The following is a 25,975-nucleotide window of genomic DNA, read 5'->3' on the forward strand; positions in this document are numbered from 1 at the left end:
TGTCCCCTCTCTTTCCCCACTCCTATAAGTCCAGCAACTCTGTCCCCCCTCTCCCCTGCCACCTCTAAGATCGAGCAACTCTTGTCCCCTCTCTCTTATGGTTCAGCAGCTGTGTCCCCTATCCCCCCTCTTATGGTCTAGCAACTCCCATCTCCCCTTCCCTTTTGATCCAGAAGCTCTGTATCCCCTCTATTCCCCTACCCCTATGTCCAGCAATTCCATGCCCCCTCTCCCCCGTAGTCCAGCAGCTTCATGTCCCTTCTCCCCCCCCCCCCCCCCCCAATAATCCAGCAGCTTTGTACCCTTCAGAAGACGTTTTGCCTCAGTCCTCAGGGCAGCAGCTGGGAGGCAAGAGCACAGGCAGGAGGAAACAGCCGATGCAACTGTATTAATCCTAATGCTGCTCTCTTTCCCAAGCTGTGGAAGCAGCAAACTGCACTTAACAGGGTTTTCGTTTCTGGCTGAAGTGAAAGTCTGTAAGCGTGATGTACTGCCTGCACAGCCCAGGAAAGAGTGCAGCATTAGGTTTAGTGCAGCTGCTTCTCCTCCGCTGGATTGTTTCCTGCCGCCTGTGCGCTCCCCCTAACCACTAGTTTCCACAGGCCAGTCCTGCAACATACTGGCTGAGAACCACTGATATAGACTGAAAATGACTAAGTAGACTCTAAGGGAACAATTTCTCTGCATAGCCTGCTTGGAGCTTCCCCATTATCAATTTAGGGCCTTTTTTACAAAGCCACGCTACTGATTCCCAGTGCGGCAAATGAGAGGAAGCCCATTCAATTCCTATGGGCTTCCTCTCATTTCCTGCATGCGAATCGCTAATGGGGCTTTGTAAAAGAAGCCCTTAGACACCAAATGAAGAATTAAACTGTAAGCCCCATCCCCTCCTGCTATAACCAGGCATCAATCAACACTGCACCTATCACCCAGCATATAGTGAACATGAATACGAGTGTGAATTCTAGTCTCACTAAGTGTGATTCACTGGTTTATTACACAGAAGCTTCAAAGCCTTCAATACAGCCACTCTATAATATACCTTTAAATTAGTCTCCCGCCCCTCTGTTTTATTTACTCTTCTGCAACCTTGATCTACTAATAAGGGGCTTATTGCCTCCCCCAAATGAAACAAGAAAGCATCTGGTCCCATTTTAAAAAGTACTAATCTGTAACAGGTAGTTGTGTAAATAAAAGAAAAGATTAGGCAAGATTGTAATCCTAGATGTCACTGTATGGCCCAGTCAAGTCAAAATCAGAGATTTTGTATGAGAGGAACATAATTACGCTTGTACAACTCTGCAGGGTTACTGGATATCTGAATACCTAAATATCACATTCCTCCCTCAGTAATGGAAAAGAGAAAATCCCTCAACATTTTTATCTTTCAATAACTAATCAACAAAGGTTTTGTGTTGTCAATATTAACCTTAAAGCCAGAAAACTTAAAGAAGGTACTAATCTTTTGTGGTAAGGAAGGATCCAATAATAAAGGATTTATCAAAAGTACTAAAGCTATCATCCACATGCAACAAAATTTTACAGTCTTCCCTGCCCACTCAAAATAAAACAATACTGTCATTCCCTCTAATATGACCCCCAAAAGGTTTAAGAGCTAGGGCACTGACATTATTCTGTTCAACAATATACTGCCTTTTGGGCAACAGTATTAAGTATCTACCCACCTTTGGAAGTTCACCCCTAGATTTAAGTTCTGCAACACCTTAAATAAAGTGAAGGGAAATGGGACTTGATATATTGCCTTTCTGTGGTATTTTGCAACTACATTCAAAGCGGTTTACATATATACAGGTACTTATTTTGTACCAGGGGCAATGGAGGGTTAAGTGACTTGCCCACAGTCACAAGGAGCTGCAGTGGGAATCGAACTCAGTTCCCCAGGATCAAAGTCCGCTGCACTAACCACTAGGCTACTCCCCCACTCTATTCTGTAGAACGCTTGATTAGCATCTAGTGCTGTGCACAGGGCTTTCTCTCCACTCAGCTTGACAGCAAAATACTAACCACTCTCATAATCCAACCTTTAATTTGCCTTTCTTCAAAACTAAAAAAAAAACCAAAACCCCCTATCTGTTCAGGTGCATTAATACCTCTAATTTATTTGCCAATATTTTCATATCACAGTTAAGGAGTGCAGTTGGATGGTAACTGCCACAAGGTCATGTAGGCTTTCCTCACTTATGTATAAATGTTGAGCCCACTTTATAGAACTGACCATGAATCAGAAAGTTTGTGTCCATGGAGGAACACCTTTTGATGTTACTATGTTGTCTACTGAAAAAAAAAAGATTTAATAAACTTTTTGCCTGGCAAGCTTTTCTAGTGGCAAAATTTAACAGTTCAGGGCTGAACACACTCCTCAGACCCATAATTTTGGCAGTAGAAGAACAGCCTACACAGTCTAAGGCATATTAAAAATGTAATAGTATGAGAAGGGATCATTCCCAGACAGATTTTGTTGTTGTTGTTGTGGTGGTGTGGAACTTGTGAATCCAGAGTCTTCTGCATATGGTATTAGATTGTCAGAGAATGGACCATAGCATGTAGGAATAGGTGATTTCCTTCTTTGGTTCCCTCACAGGAAGAAATGAGGAGATAAGGAGCCCTTAGGTGCAGCTAATGGTTGGGAGCAGAGCTGGCATGTACAAAACTATAATACATTTTTCTTATTTAAAAAGTGCCTATTAAAATACAGAAAGAATTAATGAGAGGCTGTATTTTTTTTTACAGCATACAGTGTTGAATCATCATATAACTAGCTTTATTTCTATGGGTATAATACATTATTTGTAGAGACAATTGATCCAGTATATTTTATAAAGGAAAACTGCTATACACTGCTATGACCAATAAAGTGTCCATTTAATAGATTCCTCATCCACACATTTTGCCCAGAGACTCAACCCACACTTGGGCAGCAGATGAAATATAATTGTGCAATATACAGGACAATACTTGCTTGTAGTTTAAAGTTTCCACTCTTATATTAAGAGCAGCAGAAATAATTAACGTGTTCAAATAATCCAAAGTTCAGATGTGCCATCACTCATGCCATACAGTAAATTTTATATACAATCCCTATTTTTGTTTTTTTTTTTTACATTTCTTATAGAAATTTAAATATTTTACAAAAATGCATTTTCATCAAAATGTATAAATTTCAATGAACACAAAGCCTAAAAGGTGTGTTTGTTTGTTTTTCTAAATATGAACACTATTATTGGAGGTTAGTAGGTCTGAACAGTTTAACAGCATTTAAGCCTAAATTGCACCATAAGGAAGGCACTTGCACTTAGTGAAATCTTGTATTATGAACGGGTACAGTACTGAACCAAAGAGTTAGCATTTGTAGAAGTGTCTTTTTCTATTCATGCAGTCATTTTTAAGCACCCAGCATAACTAAGCAGCAGGAAAAAAAAAAAAAAAAAAGGTTGTGAGTAAACTTTAATGACGCTACTCCCCAATTATTCCTTTGGCAAAACCGCCACCATACAAAAAAAACTTGACAGCTCCAGTTTCATTAATCTAGAAAGAAGCTAATGAACTTATAAAACCATATTCTGTGTATAAAACTCACACTTTTTTTTGTTCTCTCACAATTTACCGGTTAGGAAACGAAAACATTAAAGAAATATGTACGTGTTCAAATAAATTTGTGCCAATGAGAAAGTCTTATTAAAAACGCAAGAAAAGGGGCTAGTTAATCCAAGGAGCAGTGCAATTTGTTTGTCTTCCTCCCTATTGCTGAGACAGAAGTGCAGTCCTGTTGGCTTTCATCTTTTCCAACCGTTTTACTAAGTGACTGTTGGTCATTTCCATTTCTTCCATCTTGTCCAATGCTGTTCGTAGCTAGACAAAAATAAAACAAAAAATCATCTCAACGTCATATCTTAAGACTATTGGAATTAGACTATTTAAAAAAATTCTAATACATTACATATGCTCTGTTAAATAGCACATATTAAAAAATAAGAAATTTATCACCAAATTTTAAAGCAAAATTTTCATTTTTTTTATATTTAAATTTGTTCATTGATTTTAAACATTTAACAAGAACATACTTGTTAATGAAATACAGCCATATATCTTCCAAGAAGAAAATAATAATATTTAAGAAAATAAACATGAAGTATTAAAACTTCAATAACATCATCTTAACATTTATAAAAATAGTAAGACCAGGCCTTCTTCCACTTAGGCTCTGATGGGTTTGCTGTCCTAATATTGGAATTTTGTTATTCTTGTCCTGTATATATACTATATATGGGGGATTCGGATTTCCCAAGGGGGTGGAGGGAGTCGATTGAATGGAAAATTGAACAACTTACAAAGGCTTATGGTTGTAATGTTTTATTGCTTGTTCAATAAAAATTGTTTATAAAAATAATAATTGTTTGCCTCCTTAGACCAAATTAAATAATTGCGGGGCGGAAACGAATTAGAGAAGATTTATCACACATAATTACTCAATAATAACATAGTGGCACAGTACTCTCACTTTATAATATTATAACTGTTTCGAATCGTGAAATGATACTAAATGCTCAGGTGAATAAAAGGTGTATTTAACCTTACCCAATCTGACAATACATTTACATGGATATGCTAAAAAGAATATCCCTCCTATTGCAGATGTTCTTGCTTTCAATGCCAGAAAAGCTTTCCTTCTAAGTTGAGTTGATTTCGTGACATCCGGGAAAATCTGAACCTTAATTCCACCAAAATAGGTTTTTAAATTTTTGAAATAAAATCTCATTATGTTATTTAAATCCTGTTCAAAAATTAATGACATGATCAATGTGGATCTTTCTGTTGTTTCATCTAATGTTTGCTCCAATATAGCTGAAATATTTTGTACATCCAGATTGAGATTCTGAGGTTGTTGTGATTTCTCCGTTTCTCCTTTGGGAATAGGAATATAATATAAATTATTTATAGGCGGAACTGTTTCAAGAGGCATTTTTAGTACTTTATGACAGGGTGTCCTTCCCCTGACGAAGCCCCATTTGGCGAAACGGGTCCGTTGTGGAGGCCCAAGTTTGAAGCTGTGATAAGATAAATAGCTTTTGCTCCTAATGTCCTGGATCGTGGATTTAGTATTTTTGCATTAAAAAACAATTACAAAAATGTATACTATTTGAACACCGAGGGAGGAGGTTGGTTAAGGACCAATGATTGAATTACGATGACTGTTTATAAGCAATCTTATTGATCGGGCTGATTGTCACCAGTCTGAGGTCTTTTTCCCCCCTTCCATTATTTTTTCACTATCCTGCAAATTGTTTGATCAGACCCGCTGTTTTTGTTGCTGCATTTGTATCCCACATTTCCCCACCTATTTGCAGGCTCAATGTGGCTTACATTATGTCGCTATCCAGCTCATAATCTAAAGTGATCGCCGGCCATTTCCTGACACAAATCAGGAGATGGCCGGCGATCTGGGAAAAGCGGCGAAATCGGTATAATCGAAAGCTGCTTTTTTTGACAGCATCGCCGCTTTCCCGTCGCCTTGCCGGCGAAAGTTCAAAGGGGCGTGTCGACGGTGAAGCGAAGGCGGGACATGGGCGGGTAAGGGCGTGGCTACCAGATAGCCGGCTTTCGATGATAATGGAAAAAAAAAAATACGGCGTTAAGCAGTATTTCGCCAGGTTTACTTGGTCCTTTTATTTTCATGACCAAGCCTCAAAAAGGTGCCCAAACTGACCACATGACCACCGGAAGGAAGCGGAGATGACCTCCCTGTACTCCCCCAGTGGTCACTAACCCCCTCCCACAAAAAAAAAAAACCTTTTCCAGCCTGTATACCAGCCTCAAATGCTGTACCCACCTCCATGATAGCAGAATGTGTTCTGTCCTCCGACAGCCTTTTCCTGCTTGTGATGTGGCTCTGGGGTGAGTGTGACACCTTTTCTGTTATTTGCAATGCAGAGTCACATCAGCAATGCATTGTGGTGGGTGTAGGTATTGGTAGTTGGTAGGCTCTACTCCCCTGGTGCTTTCCCCCTGCTTACTGGGTCAGAGTGTGCCATGTTTTGTTTCCTGTTGTAGTCCATGCGGTAGTGGCCATTTTTGTAAGCCAGTTTTAGTTCCCTTTCCTGTGTTACCCAAGTTAGAGAACTTAGTTATTATCTTGAATGGTGCTGAAAGACGGCATTGTACACCATTGTACCAGCTCTGACCTACTGCTAATCTTACTACCAGGGGACTCTTTGCCAGTGGGGCACAACCTCTGATCTGCAGTTAACTGTGAGTAAACGTGCATATTTCAAGAAAGGACTTTTTCAGAGAGATTAGTCTTCAGGTGTCAACTGGTGTGCCAAAGTTATACAGCAGCAATAAGTCCTAGAGGCTGTATGCAGGTCCCTGGAGCAGTTTTAGTGGGTGCACTACATTTGTGGGTAGTGGGTTTGGGGGGGGGGGGGGGGGGGTGGGGGAGCTCAGCTCCCAAAGTAAGGGAGCTATGCATGTGGGAGCTTTTCTGAAGTCCACTGCAGTGACCCCTAGGGAGCCCGGTTGGTGTCCTGCCATGTTAGGGGGGCCAGTGCACAAAAAATGCTGGCTCCTCCCACGGCCAAATGCCTTGGATTTGGCGGGGGTTTGAGATGGCCGACATAACTTTCCATTATCGCTAAAAAACGAAGCCGGCTATATCAAACCCCGGCCAAATCAAAGGCATTTGGCGGGCCGGAACCGTATTATGGAAACAAAAGGTGGCCGGCCATCTTTTTCGAAAATACAGGTCTGGCCAGCTGTTTGCAGCACCGCAAAAATACATCGCCGGCCATGTATTTCGCCGGCGCCGTTCGATTATTCCCCTCAATGGCGATCACCATTAACGGAATGAGAAGCTCAGAGTATTGTTACAATTAAGGTGCATAAGAATATCAGGTAAATTAGAAGTAAATAAATAAATAATTCATATCAGGTAACATAGTAGATGATGGCAGAAAAAGACCTGCACGGTCCACCCAGTCTGCCCAACAAGATAAACTCACATGTGCCATTTTTTGTGTATACCTTACATTGATTTGTACCTGTCTTTTTCAGGGCACAGACTGTATAAGTCTGCCCAGCACTATCGACAAGGTATAATGTTCAATAATGATAATGTGATTAAAGTAACCAAATTAAAGGAGTTCAATATTGGTTAGTTCTGGTGTAGTTTAGGAGTCAAGTCTTTATGGAGGATTCTTTTTATAAGTCTCTTTGAACAGGTTAGTCTTCAGTAACTTCCGTAAGATTGTCAGATCATGCGTTGTTTTTATAGTATTCCATAATGATATGGCCTCCAAAACTGAACACAATGCTCCAAGTAGGACCTTATCAACGATCTGTACAAGGGTATTAATACATCTTTCCCTGCTGTTTATGCCTCTCTCTCTATGCAGCCTAGCATCCTTCTGGCTGTGGCCACTGGCTTGTTTGGATATAACTTGATTAATAGGTAAAATATATAAGTAATATATATTTTACCTATTAATCAAGTTATATCCAAACAGTTGTGTTATATTTTCTGGTAAAGATGGAATGACTTTACCTTTCTAAATTTTTTTTATTTTCTTCACTACTAGACCATGTATAATACATTTTGTTTCTATATAATCAGTCTCTCCTTTTCCCGAGTTTTCTTCTGCTCTTTTGGCTTTCCAGCTCAATCAAAACCAGATTTGATTAGAGATATAAAAAATTCACCCTCCCCATTCTTTTAGCTCTCTCACGTCCTTTCAACTACATCAGCCAATGTGACAATTTTTGCTAGGCAACACAGACCACGGCTTCCTCCAGAAACTAGCAAGCATACACCCAGAGTTGGGCCCATAGTAGTTGTGTGTTGTCATTTTAGAAGCTAGCTAAGAATAAATTACCTCTCGTTGCAATTTCCTCTTTTCTGCTTTCAATTCATCTTCTACTTTCTCAGCATTATCTGCAGCAGTTTTATATCGCAATACCTGTCCTTCAAGTCTTATAATCTACAAGATCAAGAAAAGCAATGGTTCACCAAGCATATCAGGATATAATATCGTTTTTATGAGTGACTTAACTCCAGCAAGCACTTTCAGCTGTACTTACATGAACAATATTACAATAATGGGTTGCTACTGCATTTGTATATAGGTATGTGGATATAAAACATTCCTGTTTTATCACAGAAATCTCTACATAAAGATTTTCTTAACCAACTAAAAATCAATGCCAAACTCCTCTCTACAAAAAAAGAACTCTCACTCTTTCATGTTAACAAGGCTAACAATATTTAGCATTAGTCGATTTATTTTAATGCACCAAATAACTCTGCCAGCTGGCAAGGTAACATCTGGCCAAAAAAGCATGGGAAATTACCTCAAAGCACTAGCACAGTACTATTTATGGATGAAAGTCAAGTCAACATATGTAAACAGAAAAAAACGGACACTCACATTTTGCTCCATGGTTGTTATGTCTTGTTCTGCTTTTGAAAGCTTAAATTTGTATTCACTAATTTGTCTGTTAGCATCTCCTAGATAGAGAAATGAATAGATTTAAATGTCTTTTAGTAGGAACAGTTTTTATGAACTTGAAAGCAATTTTACAACAGAAAGGTACAGTCATGTGTTGCATCTATTTTAAAGAATAAGTGCATTTACAAAATAGCTTACTTGAGATATAGCAGAGCACCTTTTTTGTGTGTATATATCAACAGGAATCGGCACATTCTCCACCTCTGGCAACACCTACACATGTGTCATATTAAAGTAGAGACTATGGGGCCCTTTTACTGAACTGTACTAGTAAACAGGCCTAATGCATCCTTACGTGGGCCTTTCCAGCCCGCTAAGCCCATTTTTAGTGTCAAAACGGATTTTTCTATTTGCTTTATTTCTGGCCATGCACTAATTTTTAGCATTAAAGTGTGTCCATTTATAAAAATGTACCATGGGTGCACTGACTGCCTTCTATTTAAGAGGTGCTAAGGGGTCCCGTGTTAGCACAGCAGTAATGCCAGTAATGGGCACATCTACGCCCATTCTTCACATCCAATATACTTCCTCCAAAATAAATAAATAAATACTGAGCATAAATGGTAAAACGAACACAGAATACTTTAGCTCATCCTGCTTTAGGTCACTTTTGCTGCATTAAATTCAATAACAGTTGCTCGTATTGCTCTAGAAAACCTTCCAGCAGAATCATAAAGCTCTCTTCTGGCTGACCCAATTCCATGCAGAAGACTCAGGGGTCAATTCCCATGCCTGTACTTTGCTATATGGGCTGGGGATGAGGTGGAGGCAACATTCACAGTCCCCAGTGGGAGACGACATTTTGGCTACTACTCAGTGGTAACATTTTACAATCCAAATTTGAAAGGGAACTATGGTTTGTGGACCTGAATATAGGACTGCAACAGCAGGGCATGCAGCGTTATAAAACGAGGGGAAACACCCTTTGGTGTGAAAAAAGGATCAAGAAGTTACTGTCCAATGTTTTAAAAGCCACTGTCATTGTCTCGCTTGAATATAACTTGATGAGGTCAGATTTGGAAAAGGTAAGTATTCGTTAATTTGTACAGCGCTGTGTAACCCTAGTAGCGCTCTAGAAATGTTAAGTAGTAGTAGTAGTAAGTACAGTAGAAGTCCAAAAAGGGTCAGTCTGGATTTTTGGATTTTCCAGATTATCCAGATTATCAGGCAGACTTTCTGATTCACTCTTCCAGGCTCCAAAGGCAGCCTCCACTTCCTTCCCTCCCTCCCTGCATGATCTAGCGTCTTTCCCCCATTCGTGGCCCTACGCGCTCTCCCTTCCTGCACGATCCTTCAGTCACTCTCACAGGTCCCCACGGTCCCTGTGTCTACCCCCACCCGTGGCTATGCCTCCTCCTTCATTTCCCCTCTGACCCGTACTGCCTCTTCTCAAGACAGGAAGTTGCATCAAAAGTGGTGTGACAGGTCATAGAGGGCACAAAGGGCCTTTAAAAACAAAAGGGAACAGTTTTTTCATATAAAAAACTTTTAATGGTAAACTTTGCTTGAAGAAAGACCCGACACGGGCCGTGTTTCGGTGCCGCCGCACCTGTGACAGGGGTCCAAATCTTGCCTCCACCACCAGCACTCACCGTCCTCAAGCAACTCTTCCTGATTGCCTGTTGCCTTATCCAACAGTGATGTAACATCCGCTATTGAAACAAAAAGACGTTTTGACGGCACGCCGCCTCCTGTCTTTTTGTTACAATAGCGGATGTTACATCACTGATGGATAAGGCAACAGGCAAGCAGGAAGAGTTGCTTGAGGATGGTGAGTGCTGGTGGTGGAGGCAAGATTTGGACCCCTGACGCAGGTGCGGCGGCACCGAAACACGGCCCGTGTCGGGTCTTTCTTCAAGCAAAGTTTACCATTAAAAGTTTTTTATATGAAAAAACTGTGTTCCTTTTTGTTTTTAAAGGCCCTTTGTGCTGTTTTTTTGCCTGGTTTGTTTTTGTACTTAGTTCCCTCTCTTTGTTACATAATGTGACAGGTCATAGAAACATAGAAACATGATAGCAGATAAAGGCCAAATGACCCATCCAGTCTGCCCAAGGCCCGATGCAAGCCAGAGGCAGCCAGTGAGTAACTTCCTACACCCATCCTCTCCCCAATTCCCCACAAAATCTACTCCTGTTTTCTCCATGCTCACTACCCTTCACTCTCTTCCTTCTTCCCCACTCTTCTGAAAGCCCCTAACTATCCCTCAAATGAGCAGGCTTGAGGCTCAGCCTTGTTATTGGCCCCTTGCCTACTACTCATTTAACCACATAGGGGCCCTAATATATATGATTTTAAGACTAAATGATATTTATGAACATTATCACATTGCACTAATTTTTAATATCATCAAAATTTTGAAGGTAGTATGCATATTGCTTGCCTCTGATGTAGTAGCAATAAGCTGCCAGCAGCGGGGGGGGGGGGGGGGGCTGGGGGCGACTTAGATATTTCTTTTGACTTAGGGTGCCGTGAAAAAATGACTGACACTAAGGGTGCCTTGAACCAAGAAAGTTTAGGAACAACTGGTGTAACCTATCTGGACTATTTTGACAACTCACTGGTCTGAGGATAAAAGGGGCCATTTTTCTTGAGAAAAAGAAATTTAGCCTCCTACTGGTAGTTGTCTGATACGGTAACTTTTATTGTGTCTAGGATCTCCTGGAGCCAGTCAAAAGCTCATCCCTTGCTTAGATTGGGGAGCTAGTTGGGACTTCTGAGCCCTCTGCTACTATGGGCAGAAGCAGGAGTAGGAGCAAGAGCTCTGAGCCAGCTAGGAAGGGGCGGGAGAAAGGATACCTATGCCTTTGAGAAATAATAGGATCTCCTTTGCCCTGTGCCCAAAAAGCTCCTAGAATAAGGGTCACAGCAGGAATGTGTAGGGAGCTGGCTGATGCCCTATGCCAAGGTGATAACCATTTTTGGTGACGAGGTCACCAGCCTCATCAATAAGAGAACTGAATCCATCAGTGGGATCTGAGGATGCTTGGTCCCAACTGGTGATATCAATGCCGAGGCAGGGCAAGATCTCTTTAATGTCAATGCATCCCCAATGTCCAAGGGCAATGGGGACCAATGCGTCTGATGCCAAATTGGATGGATCGGACTTCTCAGTGCCAAAAATAATGGTTCTTTTTGATATCTAGGCTGAATGCTTAATATAAAAAATAACTACCACATCACATGAAATACTATCAAGTAAGAGAGGGATTTCTCAAAAATCTGGAAAAAAAGACCTGTTAGTCCTGGAAACTCAAGCTTCAATATGCAAACAAGCTTACCCAGGGAACACATCAATGGTCATAAAAACTTCAAACTCCCTTTTATTAAAAAAAAAATCATATCTTCTACCAGAAACATTTTCTTTAAATTTTTAACAATATATTTGTTAACAATAAGTATTAACAATAATTTTTTAACAATAAGTACTTAGCTTGTTTTAAAGAACTGCATGGGAATATTCCACAGATATCTTTCACTTCTTGGAAATGAAAAAAGCAACTGAAATGGCAGTTAGGAGACAAAACTGTTTCAGCTTCAAACTTCACATGCTGGTAAAATGCAATTATAGATCCTCGATAGAGACCCTTTCTTTGCCGAAGATGCATCAGGGGAATCAAGTCCAATCTTTCACAGCACTGCACTTTGAATGCAGGAACAACACTGTGAAGGGAGGCACAACCATTGACAGACTAGTAAGAAGAAGCATCAGGTCACTGGCAAAAGCTAGGGTCTTAATAGAATGATCAAGAATGGTAGCTCCAGGTCTGATCAGCGGCTCAAGGGCCAGAACAAATAAGAGAGGCAAAAGTGGGCACCCTTGTCATGTACCTCTGTGTATCGCAAAGGCAGAAGTGTGCTCCCCATTGATTAGGAGCCGTGCCAGAGACTTGATTGCTTGCAGAAACCAGCCTTTGATCCTCACCCATTCTAAGACATGTAAGAGATGCAGCCAGAGTACTTTATCAAATGCCTTTTCCGTGTCGAGACAGAGGGCTAAAGCTGGGACACTCTGAGCCCAACAATGACCCATAGTTAGTAAAATTTTCTAACACTGACAACTGACTGATGTGCTCGAACAAACCCCACCTGTTCTGCCCCCACCAATTCAGGCATATCTGATTTGCTAAGATTTTCGTCAAGATATCAACTTTAACTAGTGAAATGGGGTGATAAGAGTATGCCAGCTCCTGTGGTTTATTGGGCTCGGGGAGAAACATAACGAAGGCTGTGTTAGCATGTCACGGGAGTGGAGGAGTGGCCTAGCAGTTAGTGCAGCGGGTTGCAGACCTGGGGAACTGGGTTCGATTCCTGCTGCTGCCTAATGGTCGGCAGTGGGTTGAGATCCTGGGGAACCAGACTCAATTAGCTCTGCAGCTCCGTGTGACCCTGGACTCTCTGTTTTCCCCAGGTACAACAGTAGTACAATGTACTACTTAGATTGTGTGCCCACTAGGAAAAGACCTAGTACCTGTAAAATAAAACTGTAAACTGCTTAGCTCTAAGAAGTATATAAAATACTGAAATGAAAAGAAATGAATGAACCTGTAGCTACCACTTCTCAAAGTAGGCCAGAAGAGGCTTCACCAAGGGCAACTGTAAAGCCTTAAAGAATTCCCGAGTACCCATCCTCCCCGGGGCTGTACAAGGCTTTAAGGACTTTAAGACCAGCTGAAGTTCTTTACACCTTGAATAGGTTTGCTCTAGGATGCCACCACATCAGGAGATAAATGGGGAAGTTGTGCTTGGTCTAAAAAGGTCTGCTCCCCCATACCCCGAGGCAAGGGTAAAGATGTTGAAAGTCAGCAACCAAAATGTGGGCAATCTGATCACTGCGAGAGGTAAGTGTCTCGCTGCGATCCCACAACACAGGAATTGCCCTAGAACTCTCTAGGTTCTAACCACATGTGCAAGAAGGTAGCCTGTCTTGTTCCCATACTTACAGAACTGAAATTTCTGATAAAGCAGACTATGGGTTGTATGCTCATGAACCAAGGTATTTAAGCAAACCTGAACAGAATGCAAAGTCGAGAGGGGACCTGCGCATAACGTGGTGTGGCCTTCTTTAACTGTTTTTCCAATGCTGGCCGCCAGCTGTTTATTACGGCAGCTGATATAAGCTATGATATCTCCCCTAAGCACTACTTTTGCAGTACTCCAAAATAGCAAGAGTTGCGATTCAAGTTGCTCACTGTAAGAGAGAGAGAGAGATTCCAACATTCCAGGAGGTACTTAAGGAAATCCTGATTATGGGCAAGATATGCAGGAAACTGCCACTCCCCTCCTCCCCCCCCCCCCGATATATACTTAGTCACTGCTTCCAAATCCAACCACAAAAGAATGGTCTGATATCTCTCCAGGGCCCACTTCCACCGACCTAATCGTTGAAAACATTGACCGGCCCACCAAGATGTAACCAATGTGACAAATGTAAGTGTGGATTCCCCTCCTCCTCAGATGTCCCTGGTGGCCCAGTGGGCCTCAGGTCAATCCACCCCCCCCCCCCCCATCTGGTGGTGTAGCGGCCCTTCCCCACCCCCTTACCTTCAGTTGGAGGAGGGCGGTGGTCTCTCTCCTCTTCCATCGGCGCTGCCTCAAAAATGGCAGCACCCAGCCCTGCCCAGTGCATCCTGGGATGCGTTGGGTGGGGCTCACCATTCCTCCCCAATGGTCTGCAAACCCTAACGCCAGTTCCGAGCTGGCGTAGGATTTGCTGCAGCCAGCGAGCCATTACATAATTCACATGTCCCTTTTTATACAGTATTCACCAGGACAACTGTATATCTGTTTTACTCCTACATGTGCTCAACTCAAAAACAGACTGCACTAAGAGTCAGGCACGATAAACCAGCATTGGCAGAGATTCGAATCAAAGCAGTGGACCACAGCAAAATTTACCATGCTCTGCATTTGAATGAAGTCCTTGGGTTCATAAACACTGTGGGGTTCATTTTTGTATCTTACTTTAGGAATTTTGCCATTAGTTGAAAGGGTATGCACCCTCAAAAATAATTTGGAAGGTAATATTTTTAAGTGTGTACATATTTGAGATTCTCATGAATTTTGAATCTCAAACAAATTCTTGATGGAATAAGATATACATACTTTGCATTTCGATTAACTGCAGGTCAGAACCATTCTCCAATCCTGATGCATCTGTAATTGTGTTTTCATGCTGAGACTTCTTTTGTCGTTCCTCATCTAACTGCAGCTTCAATTTCCTAATCTGAAACAATAAGGGAATGATAAACCCAGATTCCTGAAGTCTGTCATGATCAAGTTTTCACTTCTTAAGGTTTCTGATATATAATGTTTACAAGGATTGCTGAGATTTTACATTTATATTCAATGTACACTTTGATAACATTGGCCACCAAGCATGAACATTACAACAAATATTACACTCTCATTTTTAATGTAGAACTAAAATACAGGTAAAAAACAAACAGGCAATCGTTCTACAAGATCCAGCATGGAAAACGATGATCTAAAAAAGATGATCTAAAAAACAAAACACCAATATGTGCAAAATGTACAAAATGTTCAATTTATTCACCACTAAACAGGAAGTTGAAGTAGAGAGGGCAAGATGTGGTAGAAGAAAGGCCACGGAGGTGGCCTATATGAATCGCTGCCTGGCTGCAGGTAAATGCAAGCTACAAGCAGCGGGTAAGAGATGCTAGACCTGCGGGGGAGAGGAAGAGGAGGGAGAAAGATGCTGGACCCATGGGAAGAGAGGGGGGCTTGAGGGAAGGGAGAAAATGACCTATGGGAGGAGGGGGGCTGGAGGGAAGGGAGAAAGGTGCTGGACCCATGGGAAGACAGGGGCTCTGGAGGGACGGAAGAAAAGTGCTGGACCCATGGGAGCAGGGGGGTCTAGAAGGAAGGGAGATATGTGCTGGACTTGTGGGGTGGTGGGGGAAGGGAAAGGAAGGGAAAGAGACACCGGACCAAGGGGATGAAGGAAGAGGGAGTCAAACACTGAACACACTGTGGAAGGGAGAACGGGAAGGTAGGCAGGCAGGTGAGCCAGATGCTGGAAGAGGCAGGGAGAGGGGGAGAGAAGCTGTGTGGGGTTGGAGAAGAGAGAGAAACATTGGTGTGGAAGAGGAAGAGAGTGGAGAAGTAGGGCATAGAGAGGTAAAGAAACAGATGGGAAATGGATACAAAGGGGAGATGCTGACTGGGGATGGTATATGGAAGAGCAACGCTAGACACAGGAGGGGCTATATGGACACAGAGGGGAGATGTTAGACATGAGGGGGCACAGAGACATAGATGAGTGATGTTTGACATGGGGGAGAGGAGAAAGAAATAGAGAGGTGATAATGAATGTGGAGATATGAACACAGGAGAGATATTGGACAGAAAAGTATAGGAACACAGAGAAAGGAGATGCTGAACACGGAAGACAATAGAGACACAGAGATAAAAGATGGATGGTGGACATGGAGAGAGAAGAGATGTCAAATGGATAGGAGACTGGTGATTGAGTTAAAAGAAGGCAAAGTGAAGCAAAAACCAGAGATGACCAGACAACAAGAGGTAGAAAAAAATAATTTTCTATTTTATGATTAGACTGTATCAGATTTGAAACCTGCATCTTGAAAGAGCTGGTGTTAGTCATGGCTGGGGCCCAGGGCAGAAATTTGGGAGATGACCCCAAAGCCCACTACCAGGCTGCACTTTCTTCAGCTTCCAGCAAGCTTGTGGCTCTCTCTGGACAGGGCAAGGGTAGTTGCTCTAGTTGCACTCCCCTAACACCATCCCTGGCATGTGCCATCTTTATGTTTACAGCACAGGAGTAAATGCATCTCTTTCTACATCTCTGGTGTTGTACTACATAACTGTTCAAGGCTTGTAAAGATGGGGGTCAGAGCTTGTGGGGATGGGGACAAACTTTGTCCCCATGTCATTCTCTAATCTGAAGCAGGTGTTCTCTGAGGGCAGCAGGACACAGATTAACACAAATGGAAGAATTCACTGGCAGAGCCCCAGCACAGATGATGCCCAGCATTCAGAAGATTCTTGAAGCTTTTGGCAGGCCTGACCACACACGTGCAAGTGTCTTCCTGCCTGCCCAACTTGCAAGGGACCCTTAGTTGGATTAAAAAAAAACAAACTCCTAGGGGAAGTGGGAGGAATGTGGTAATCTGTGTCCTCCTGTCCTTGCAGAACACCTACTTAAGGTGAGTAATTTCACTTTCTCCGAGGACAAGCAGGACAACTGATTACCATAAATGGGAATCCCTAGCTACCAGGCTCATCAAAAATAACAAACAATGGTCCATAGGGACTTTCAACAGCAAAGCCAACCAGAACCAATTTTTCTAACATAAAAATGTTGTGAAGGTGCAGCCTGAAACAGAATGGGCCTAGGAGGGTGGAGTTGGATTCTAGACTCCAAACAAATTCTGTAGAACTGTCTGATCAAACTGGCTGTTGCATCGGGTATTCTGCTTGAGGCAGTAGTGACATGTGAAATGTGTGGACTGAAGATCACACTGCAGCTCTGCAAGTCTCCTCAATGGACACTGACCTCAAGAGAGTTACCAAAGAAGCCATGGCCGCGACACTGTGGGCCGTGACAAGACTCTCAAGAGTCAGCCCAGCCTAGGCATAAGTGAAAGAGATGCAGTCTGCTAGCCAATTGGATAAAGTGCATTTACCGATGGTTGTCGCCATTCTGTTTGGGTCAAAAGAAACAAAAAGTCGAGTGTACTGTCTATGGGCTTTAGTCCACTCCAGATAGAAGGTTAAGTCTTGCCTGCAGTCCAAAGTGTGCAGTGTGCTTTTGCCAGGATGGGCATGAGGTTTTGAGGAAAAATGTTGTAAGGACAACTGACAGATCCTTCTTAATGGAACTCTGAAACTACCTTAGAAAGAAACTTAGGATGTATTTACTGAGGTCTTTTACTTTTTGTGGGGTAGGCTCTTACCCTAAAGTAGGGGGGGGTGATTTTATTTGTATACTGATTTTGACCACCTCTTGTCCTGGGATTTGTTCTGATAAGGTTGGAAAACACTCCAATCTCCAAGGTTCTTCGATGGAGAACTCTAGAAAAATAGGGAACCATATCTGTCTCGGCCAATATGGTGTGATGAGGATCATGGTGCCTTGGTCCTGCTTCAGTTTCAATATTGTCTTTCCAACCAGAGGATGAAAGGATATGCATACAGGAGGCTTTTCCTTCACTCTAGGAAAAAGGTATCTGATGCTAGTCTGTCGTATGATCTGAGTCTGGACCAATGCTGAGGGACTCTGTTGTTGAGAAGAATGGCAGAAAGATCCACTGAGGGGGTGCCCCCACTCTTGGAAGATCTTCTGGGTAACACCCATGCTGAAAGACCACTCATGAGGTTGCATTACCCTGCTTAGCCTGTCTACCAGACTGTTGTCTTTGTCCACCAGGTATGCCTTCTGTAGTAGCTTTCACACCTCCTCCACAGTGAGGACCCATTGCATTTTACTCACAATTGGGAAGCATAAGACAAATGGAAATGCCCACTGGTAGCAAATCTCTTATTAAGAAATCTAAAACGGACTTCAATTTGCGCTTCTGGAAGGTTAGAGCTGAGATGCCCTGAAACACCTGCACCATCAAATTGGTGTAGTTCACTTGTACCTCCTGCCATGCTTTCTTCAACAATTGCTCCTTGTCAGCACATTTATCAAAGCGCAGTATATCATCTTGTGCTTTATTGCTAAGAGGCATTCCAAGTGCCTCATAAGCCCGCTCTATACCCATTTGAGTCTGAGTAGTCTCACCTCGAAGAAGCTGTAAACATAAATTGTATACAATGGAGAGAATATCCTCTGTGTCCCCAGTCTCAGGCACTTCCTGAAACTGAAGATTTTTAATGTTTAATCTATATTAAATGAATCACAACTACAGCATCTATAATAATACAAAGCAACAAGTGATTCAACTTATTATTAATATTCTCCCCTTTCTTCCCTTCCCCCAAAACTTCTATACAAAATTCCAAAACTCACAAGAGGTTTTTACTCTTATAAACTCCCACTGTCTTCTTTCATCCCTCCGTTCCACTGCCCCCATCCCTATCCTTCTGGAAACCAAAAAAAGTGGTCAAATTAACTATAGCAGATAGATAAAAAACTAAACTGAGCATCCTACATCACACCCTTGGGGGGCAAGCTCTTAATATACATCTCCAAGTGGCCCAAGAGCATTTTTTTCAGCCTAAAAGTTAAATGTGCATCCCGGGCCTCTAGCATCATAATGGTATAAAAAGCATTTCTCCAATGCCAATAAGCTAGGGCAGTACTTTGTGTCCAACACTACAGGCGACATTTCTTTATGACTATACTTGCCTTACTCAACAGCAAATGCCCTCCCCTGCTCACCTGGCCAAAAGCTATTCAACTTTCAAAACAGAAATCCCAGTGGTGAAACCACTATAGGCCTCTGTATCAAGGATTCCAGATAATGATATGTGCTTCTTCAAAACTGTTGTATCAACCAACTGGACCAGAAGGCATAAGAGATTGTGCCTTCAAGTGTGACACATTTGAGACAAAGTGGGACAGCGACACATCCTGCCCTGTTGGCTTGTACATGAGGAAAAGCAAGCCCTCTGAATAATGCAAAAATGGCATTCTCTGAGGACTGCAGTGTTTACCAAATTGGAAGTCTGTTTTAACAAGTGCATGCTGTATCTTTTCTTATTTGTCTATACTACAAATATTGACTGCCTCTGCTTCTTCTTGATTTGGACGTTTTGTGGGTGGTTTGGCAATTGGCTCAACTACAGCTTCATCTGCTCTCAGTGCTCACAGTCTGTTTATGATAATGTTATGTCCTTCAACTGTCATTAGATCTAAATGACCCTTCAAACCTTGGATCCAACAATGTTGCTGCCAAGTGTGTCTCTATTAACTGTAAAATAGTGAACCAGGTTATGAGCAAGATGGTGTGGAGGAGTAGCCTAATAGTTAGTGCAGTGGACTTTGATCCTGGTAACCTGGGTTTGATTCCCACCTCAGCTCCTTGTGACCCTGAGAAAGTCACTTAACCCTCCATTGCCCCAGGTACAAAAAAAAACTTAGATTGTGAGCCCCTCTAGGGACAAAGAATGTACCTGTACATAATGTGTACAGCGCTGCGTATGTCTAGTAGCGCTATAGAAATGATTAGTAGTAGTAGTAAGATTTTCCCCAGTCCATCTTAATAATAGCTTATGGAATTTTCTTTCAGCAAGTTATCCAACCCTTTTTAAAACCCCGCTAATTGGTTTTACTACATTCTCTGGCAACAAATTCCAGAGTTTAATTACACATTGAATGAAAAAATATTTTCACCAATTTGTTTTAAATTTACTACTTGGTAACTTAATTGCGTGCCACCCAGTCCTAGTATTTTTGGAAAGAGTAAACAAGCAATTCACTTTTACCTGTTCCACTCCACTCATTATTTTATAGACTTCTGTGACAAAATAGTGTGTTTTAAGCCTATAAACTGTATTATCTCTTGAAGTGTATGTCTCTAATTTGGCCAGCAGGTGGTGCATGTTTATGCTTGAAGCTGTTATATAGAAATAACTGTTTTTTCTTTAGTTTAACACAGATAGGAAGCAAGATGCAGTATAATTCTGAAAACTTGCTGTTCTGGGCTCTGATTGGCCAAGGAGCTGAATTTATCTATGATATACTAGCTTTTTCTCCAGTCTTGGTCTGGGAGAAGAAATATCTCTTTGCTGAGGCCCTGTGAACAGTTATATTTCATAAACTGTGAGCAGCTATATGCCCTGATCTTCCCAGGTACTATTTAGATAGTAAAGAAATGTTTAGTTAGTTTTATAATTGATCAATATTTCAGTTACCTGTTATTGTTTGCTTATTGAACTTTTTCTGTTTATTGTTCTAATTATTCATGACAATAAACATTTTTAGTTTATTGCCACTGCTTGTCTGGACTGACTAAGAATCCTTGTGGTTTGTGTACTGGGTTTGTGGGTGCTTTCTAGGAACTGTGGGACCACTGGGAGTGTGGCCCCAGTAACCTAGAAATCACTGGGAATAATTTGAGAGCGGGAGACTCGCCCAGAGGTGGTTAGGATCCAGTAGGTGGGTGGAGGGTGCTAGTGTAGAGCACAAGCAACAGGTGCAGGCGGAGCTCAGCTGTGCTGGGGATAGACCCTCTAAGTGGCCGTGGGGTAGCCACAGGTGGGTGGCTTGACATTTTGTGACAACTTCTATCATATCTCCCCTCAGCCGTCTTTTCTCCAAGCTAAAGAGCCCTAGCCGCTTTAGCTTTTCCTCATAGGGAAGTCATCCCATCCTCTTTTATCATTTTCGTCACCCTTCTCTGTACCTTTTCTAATTCCACTATATCTTTTTTGAGATGCGGTGACCAGAATTGCACACAGTATTCAAGAAATGGTCGCACCATGGAGAGACACAAAGGCATTATAACGTCCTCATTTTTGTGCCATTACATCTTCCAGGTTTATAGAGATTTCATTCAGTTTCTCTGACTCGTCAGCTTTGAATGCCATTTCTGGCACCGGTATCTCTCCCAAATCTTCCTCGTTGAAAACCGAAGCAAAGAATTCATTTAATCTTTCCGCTACAGCTTTGTCTTCCTTGAGTGCTTCTTTTTCCTCTCTGTCATCTAGTGGTCCAACCGATTCTTTTGCCGGTTTCTTGCTTTTAATATACTTTTACTATGTGTTTTTGCCTCCAACGCAATTTTTTTTCAAAGTCCCTCTTTGCCTTCCTTATCAGTGCTTTGCATTTGACTTGCCCTTCCTTAGGCAGTTTCTTATTATTTTCAGTTGGATCCTTCTTCCATTTTCTGAAGGATTTTCTTTTAGCTCTAATAGCTTCCTTCACCTCACTTTTTAACCATGCCGGCTGTCGTTTGGCCTTCCTGCCTCCTTTTCTTATACATGGAATATAACTGGCCTGGGCTTCCAGGATGGTATTTTTGAACAGCATCCACGCTTGATATAAATTTTTGACCTTTGCAGGTGCTCCTCTAAATTTGTTTTTCACCGTTCTTGATGGCTGGAGTCCATGTGCAACCTATCCAGACCTAATCTCAAAATGCTTTTATATTAGCTGCATTATCATTCACATATACAAGACTAGCTCGGTGGAGATTATACTCTGCCAAAGTGCTTGAAACAAATCAACATTCCCACTAGTTTGTTAATCAGTGGTCTCCCTTGTTGCCAAAATAGCTGAATACATCCAACAGTTTTCATCAAGGTGAGCTCTTTTTTCAATTTTTAAAATGTTTTTTTAGCTGAGGTGTTGGTGTCAAGTTTTCAAGTCAAGTGAGCAAGGTGACAATCTGGTCCCCATCCCCTACCGTCCCCATTCACTTCTGATCCATCCCCTCCTGTCCCCACGGTAGTAATGACTTTTTTGTCCCCATCCCTGAGGATATCTTTAGACTTCCACGGGTTTCCCATTGTCCCCATTCCTAAGCTCTCAGGTCCCCAGCCCAGGTTGGAGGCATTTGTCATAAGAATAATTTGGGAAGTAGGAAATGGAAGGAAGTCTCCAAGATTTTGTTGACATCTGATGCAAAGAGATCTACTGGGTGGAACAGCTTGAATTCTCTCTTGCTGTGAAGGCCATTCATGAGATTCCAAGCAGCACGTGAGCTCATCTAGAATCACACTCTGTTCTCTCGAAAGGTATGTTGCTGACAGATGCCAGTTCTAGATCTTCAAAAATTTCTTGCAAAGAACATAAGATCTTATTTGTTTATAGAAAGCATCATGCTTGTTTGTTTGGATTAAGATTTTTTCCTCCCAAGAAGTTGGCAAATACTTTGACAGCACCGAAAGTTGATTTAAGTTCTAGAAAGTTTATCTGACACTTCTTACCCCTTCTGTTCTCTTTCCTGGATGTGAAAGAATAGAACTTGAATCCTATACTTAATGCATCCTATAATTGATGCATTTTGGTGTTGAGAGTGAAGTAATGGAAACTCTTGAATCAAGTTAGTGTGCAGAGCCCAGGTCTAATTCCTACTTGGCATTTATTCCAGTGACTGAATGAACTGGTCCCACTAAATCTTTAGAGCCCACTGAAGTTAAAATATTTATAAGGAATCATATGAACAGTGGCTATTATGTGGCCACACAATACCACAAAAGAATAAGCTGAGAAGAGACATCTGACAATCCTTATCACAGTGCATGCTTTCTGCTCTCGGAGGAGCTCTGTATCTAATAAAGATCCAATGCCATGGAGTTACTGTGATGGTTCCAGGGTTGATTTTGAACAGTTCATGATGAAACCCAGTGGATCCTGGCTAGAAAAAGACAAAGGAAGGAGAGAGAGAAAAAGGAAAAAAACTACAGAGCGGAGAAGACAAAGTCACGTGAAAGGTCCTGGGAAGAGGGAGAGGCAAATGTTGCAGAATGGGGGGGGGGGGGGGGGGGGGGAGGGGGGAAGAAGGAAGAAGGAATGATGCAAGACTACAGGGAAATGGAAACTGGTGGTAGAGAAAAAAAAAATAAAAAAGGAGATAATATAGAGATATGAAAGCTGGAGGTAGAGATCAAGGATGACGAGGTGGATGTGAAAAAAAATGAGTGGAAAGATAGGATAAAGGAAATAAGTGAAAAAGATGAGAGCTAAAAGATGTGAGAAAGTGAGAAGAGACAGCAATCAAGGGAAAGAAATGGAAGCTAAAAACAGATGAAGAACAAAAGAAAAAGATGGACCTTGGATCCTGGTGACAGCAGCAGTATGTGTCAGCACTATAGTAGTATCAGCTTCTCTACATGTACACAAGTATAAACTGCACAAGGCGCAGAATCTACTCCACTAATGGCATGTAAATAATTACAGGAATCATTGCTTATATATTGACTACCATTTAAATATACTTGTGTTATATATTTATTCCAGCTTACCTTGCAATCAACACAGACACACATTTGAAAAAACATCCCTGCCTCCATCAATAGCATGCAATATTTTAAAGTGTAATACGTATTATTTATGATAAAAATAAAAACTTACTTGTGATATTAATTCATCCTTTTCTTCAGCTAGTTTTCGTAGCCTGACATCTAAAATGAGGAATAAGGGTCTTAATCAGAAAATTGGGTTAAATGAAAATGTTTTTGCTTTCAAGAACTTACAAAGAGGGAAATACCAGCTGATTACACATTTGTTATACATCAGTGAGGTCCGATTATTAATTTTACTATATCAAAATTTACAATTTAAAATAGAAACTTGGTATTTCAGACACTTGTTTTATTGTTTCATGCAGCCTTCCATATAACCTTATTTATTTCTCAAGATATTAAGGATTTAGAAAGTCTATACACCTCCTGGCCAAAACCTGGCCAACAGATACGTTTTTGCAGCTTCGTACAAAGCATTTTTTAATTCCCAACTAAAAGCCATCCTTCTCTAATAATTCTATTTTTTTAAATGGCCAGGATGTTTCACAGGAGATTGAAGCAATTTTTTCAGTGTAAACAGTGTTTCCATTCAGATTAGTTATGATCATAGCCCAAAGACACTTGGAATGGGTCTAAGCTCTGGGGAACTCTTCCTTAAGTCTATCTATGAAAGCCACTTAAAAAAAAAAAAAGAGAGAGAAAAAGAAAAAGCTTTTAAATTGTTAGTACTGTAGCCACTCCCTCTTCTACTTTAAACTCCACTTGCAATGTTACCACTTTCTCCAGTTCCAGCAATTGTCCTAGTACTCTTAGGTTGTCTCCCACATAACAAATGTAGCATCTCACCTTCTTGATTCTACTTAATTGGTGTAAGTCTAAAATATTTCTTTGCTCCTAATATCTCCCTCTGAACCAGTTGCCAAATTCTTACAGTTAGTCCAGTAAACGAGTTATCACAGTTCTGTCTCTGTAGTTTGGTCCACGATAGTCAAGGTATGGCAGATAAATATGACGACTGGTCTTTTTGTGAGGAAAGTAAACAAAAACAAGAGAAGCAGGAAGCCTACATGGTTCTCCAAACAAGTAGCTGAAAAAATAAGAGCAATGAGAAGATCACGGAAAAGATTATCGGATTAAACTCAAAGAAGCGAAGAGGGAAATACAGCTAGCAAAAGCACGAGAAGAAAAATGGCTAAAGAGAGGTGACGAGATCTTTTTCAGATATATTGGAGAAAGGAGAAGAGATAGGAATTGAATTGTGAGACTGAAAGATAATGAGAATGGCTATGTGGAGAGTGATGACGATAAAGCGAATGTGCTAAACAATTATTTCTCTTCGGTGTTCACGGAGGAAAATCCTCGAGAAGGACTGCGGTCGGCTGCTGAGGGAACGTCTGGGAATGGAGTGGATACTGCACCGTTTACGGAAGAAAGAGTTATAAACAGTTTGAGAATTTGAAGGTGGACAAAGCTAAGGGGCCAGATGGGATTCATCCCAGGATACTGAGGGAGCTCAGGAAGGTCCTGGCAGGACCTCTTAAAGATTTATTTAATAGATCATTAGAGACAGGAGAGGTGCCGCGGGACTGGAGACGGGTGGATGTGGTCCCTCTTCACAAAAGTGGAGACAGGGAAGAAGTGGGAAACTACAGATCGGTAAGTCTCACGTCGGTGGTAGGAAAAATAATGGAGTCGCTGCTGAAAGGATAGTTAACTTTCTAGAGGCCAATGGGTTACAGGATCCAAGGCAACATGGCTTTACCAAAGGAAAATCCTGCCAAATGAATCTTATTGACTTCTTTGACTGGGTGGCCAAAGAACTGGATGAAGGACGTGCGCTAGATATAATCTACTTGGACTTCGGCAAAGCCTTTGATACGGTCCCCCACAGAAGACTCATGAATAAGCTGAAAGGGTTGAACTTAGGACCCAAAGTGCTGAACTGAATAAGAAACTGGTTGACCGACAAGTGGCAGAGGGTGGTGGTAAATGGAATCCGCTCGAAGGAAAGGAAAGTGAGCAGTGGAATTCTTCAGGGCTCGGTGCTGGGGGGCCTATTCTGTTTAATATATTTATGGGAGACATTGCTGAAGGGTTGGAAGGAAAGGTGTGCCTTTTTACGGATCACACAAAAATAGCCAATAGAGTGGATACCCTGGAGGGAGTAGAAACGATGAGAAGGGATATAAGGGATCTATAGAAGAATGGTCGAGGGTCTGGCAGTTAAAATTTAAAATAATACGGGAGAGCTTTATTTTCACATCTAATCAGCAGAATGGAAAAAAACAAAACAGAGGACTGAGAAAACCACTGCACACAGGAAGGACTGTAAATGCTCTGAAATTTGATGCGGTGACATCAATTATCTGTGTGCTCGATTACATCCAGTGAGAATACACAAACCAATGACAGCAGGCCTACCGAGAGGGGGGGGGGGGGGCAAAATTCCTCAGGGCCCGGCAGCGAAGGGGGGACCCGCTCGGTGCTAGCATTACTCTCCTGTTCCTGTGAATGGCAGTGCTGCAGAGCAGAGTACTTCCTTTCTGCCATGCCTAAACAG

At 41.7% G+C, this 25,975-nt stretch overlaps 1 protein-coding gene across 7 annotated transcripts in view; it reads right to left on the bottom strand.

Annotated features, from left to right (window-relative positions):
- Positions 1–3,223: 3,223 nt before the first annotated feature.
- Positions 3,224–25,975, bottom strand: part of LRRFIP2 (LRR binding FLII interacting protein 2) — a 245,250-nt gene continuing 222,498 nt past the window's right edge. For all 7 annotated transcript variants that reach the window (XM_030205564.1, XM_030205571.1, XM_030205548.1 and 4 more), the window contains 5 exons: positions 23,525–23,574; positions 14,623–14,743; positions 8,439–8,518; positions 7,887–7,991; positions 3,224–3,870 (listed from right to left, as the gene is read on the bottom strand). In XM_030205564.1, the coding sequence (XP_030061424.1) occupies positions 3,760–3,870; positions 7,887–7,991; positions 8,439–8,518; positions 14,623–14,743; positions 23,525–23,574 (467 nt within the window). In that variant the 3' untranslated portion in view covers positions 3,224–3,759. The remainder of the gene's footprint in view (positions 3,871–7,886; positions 7,992–8,438; positions 8,519–14,622; positions 14,744–23,524; positions 23,575–25,975) is intronic.

This window comes from Microcaecilia unicolor, chromosome 1 (genome assembly GCF_901765095.1).
Source record: "Microcaecilia unicolor chromosome 1, aMicUni1.1, whole genome shotgun sequence".
In the NCBI taxonomy this organism is placed as follows: domain Eukaryota; kingdom Metazoa; phylum Chordata; class Amphibia; order Gymnophiona; family Siphonopidae; genus Microcaecilia; species Microcaecilia unicolor.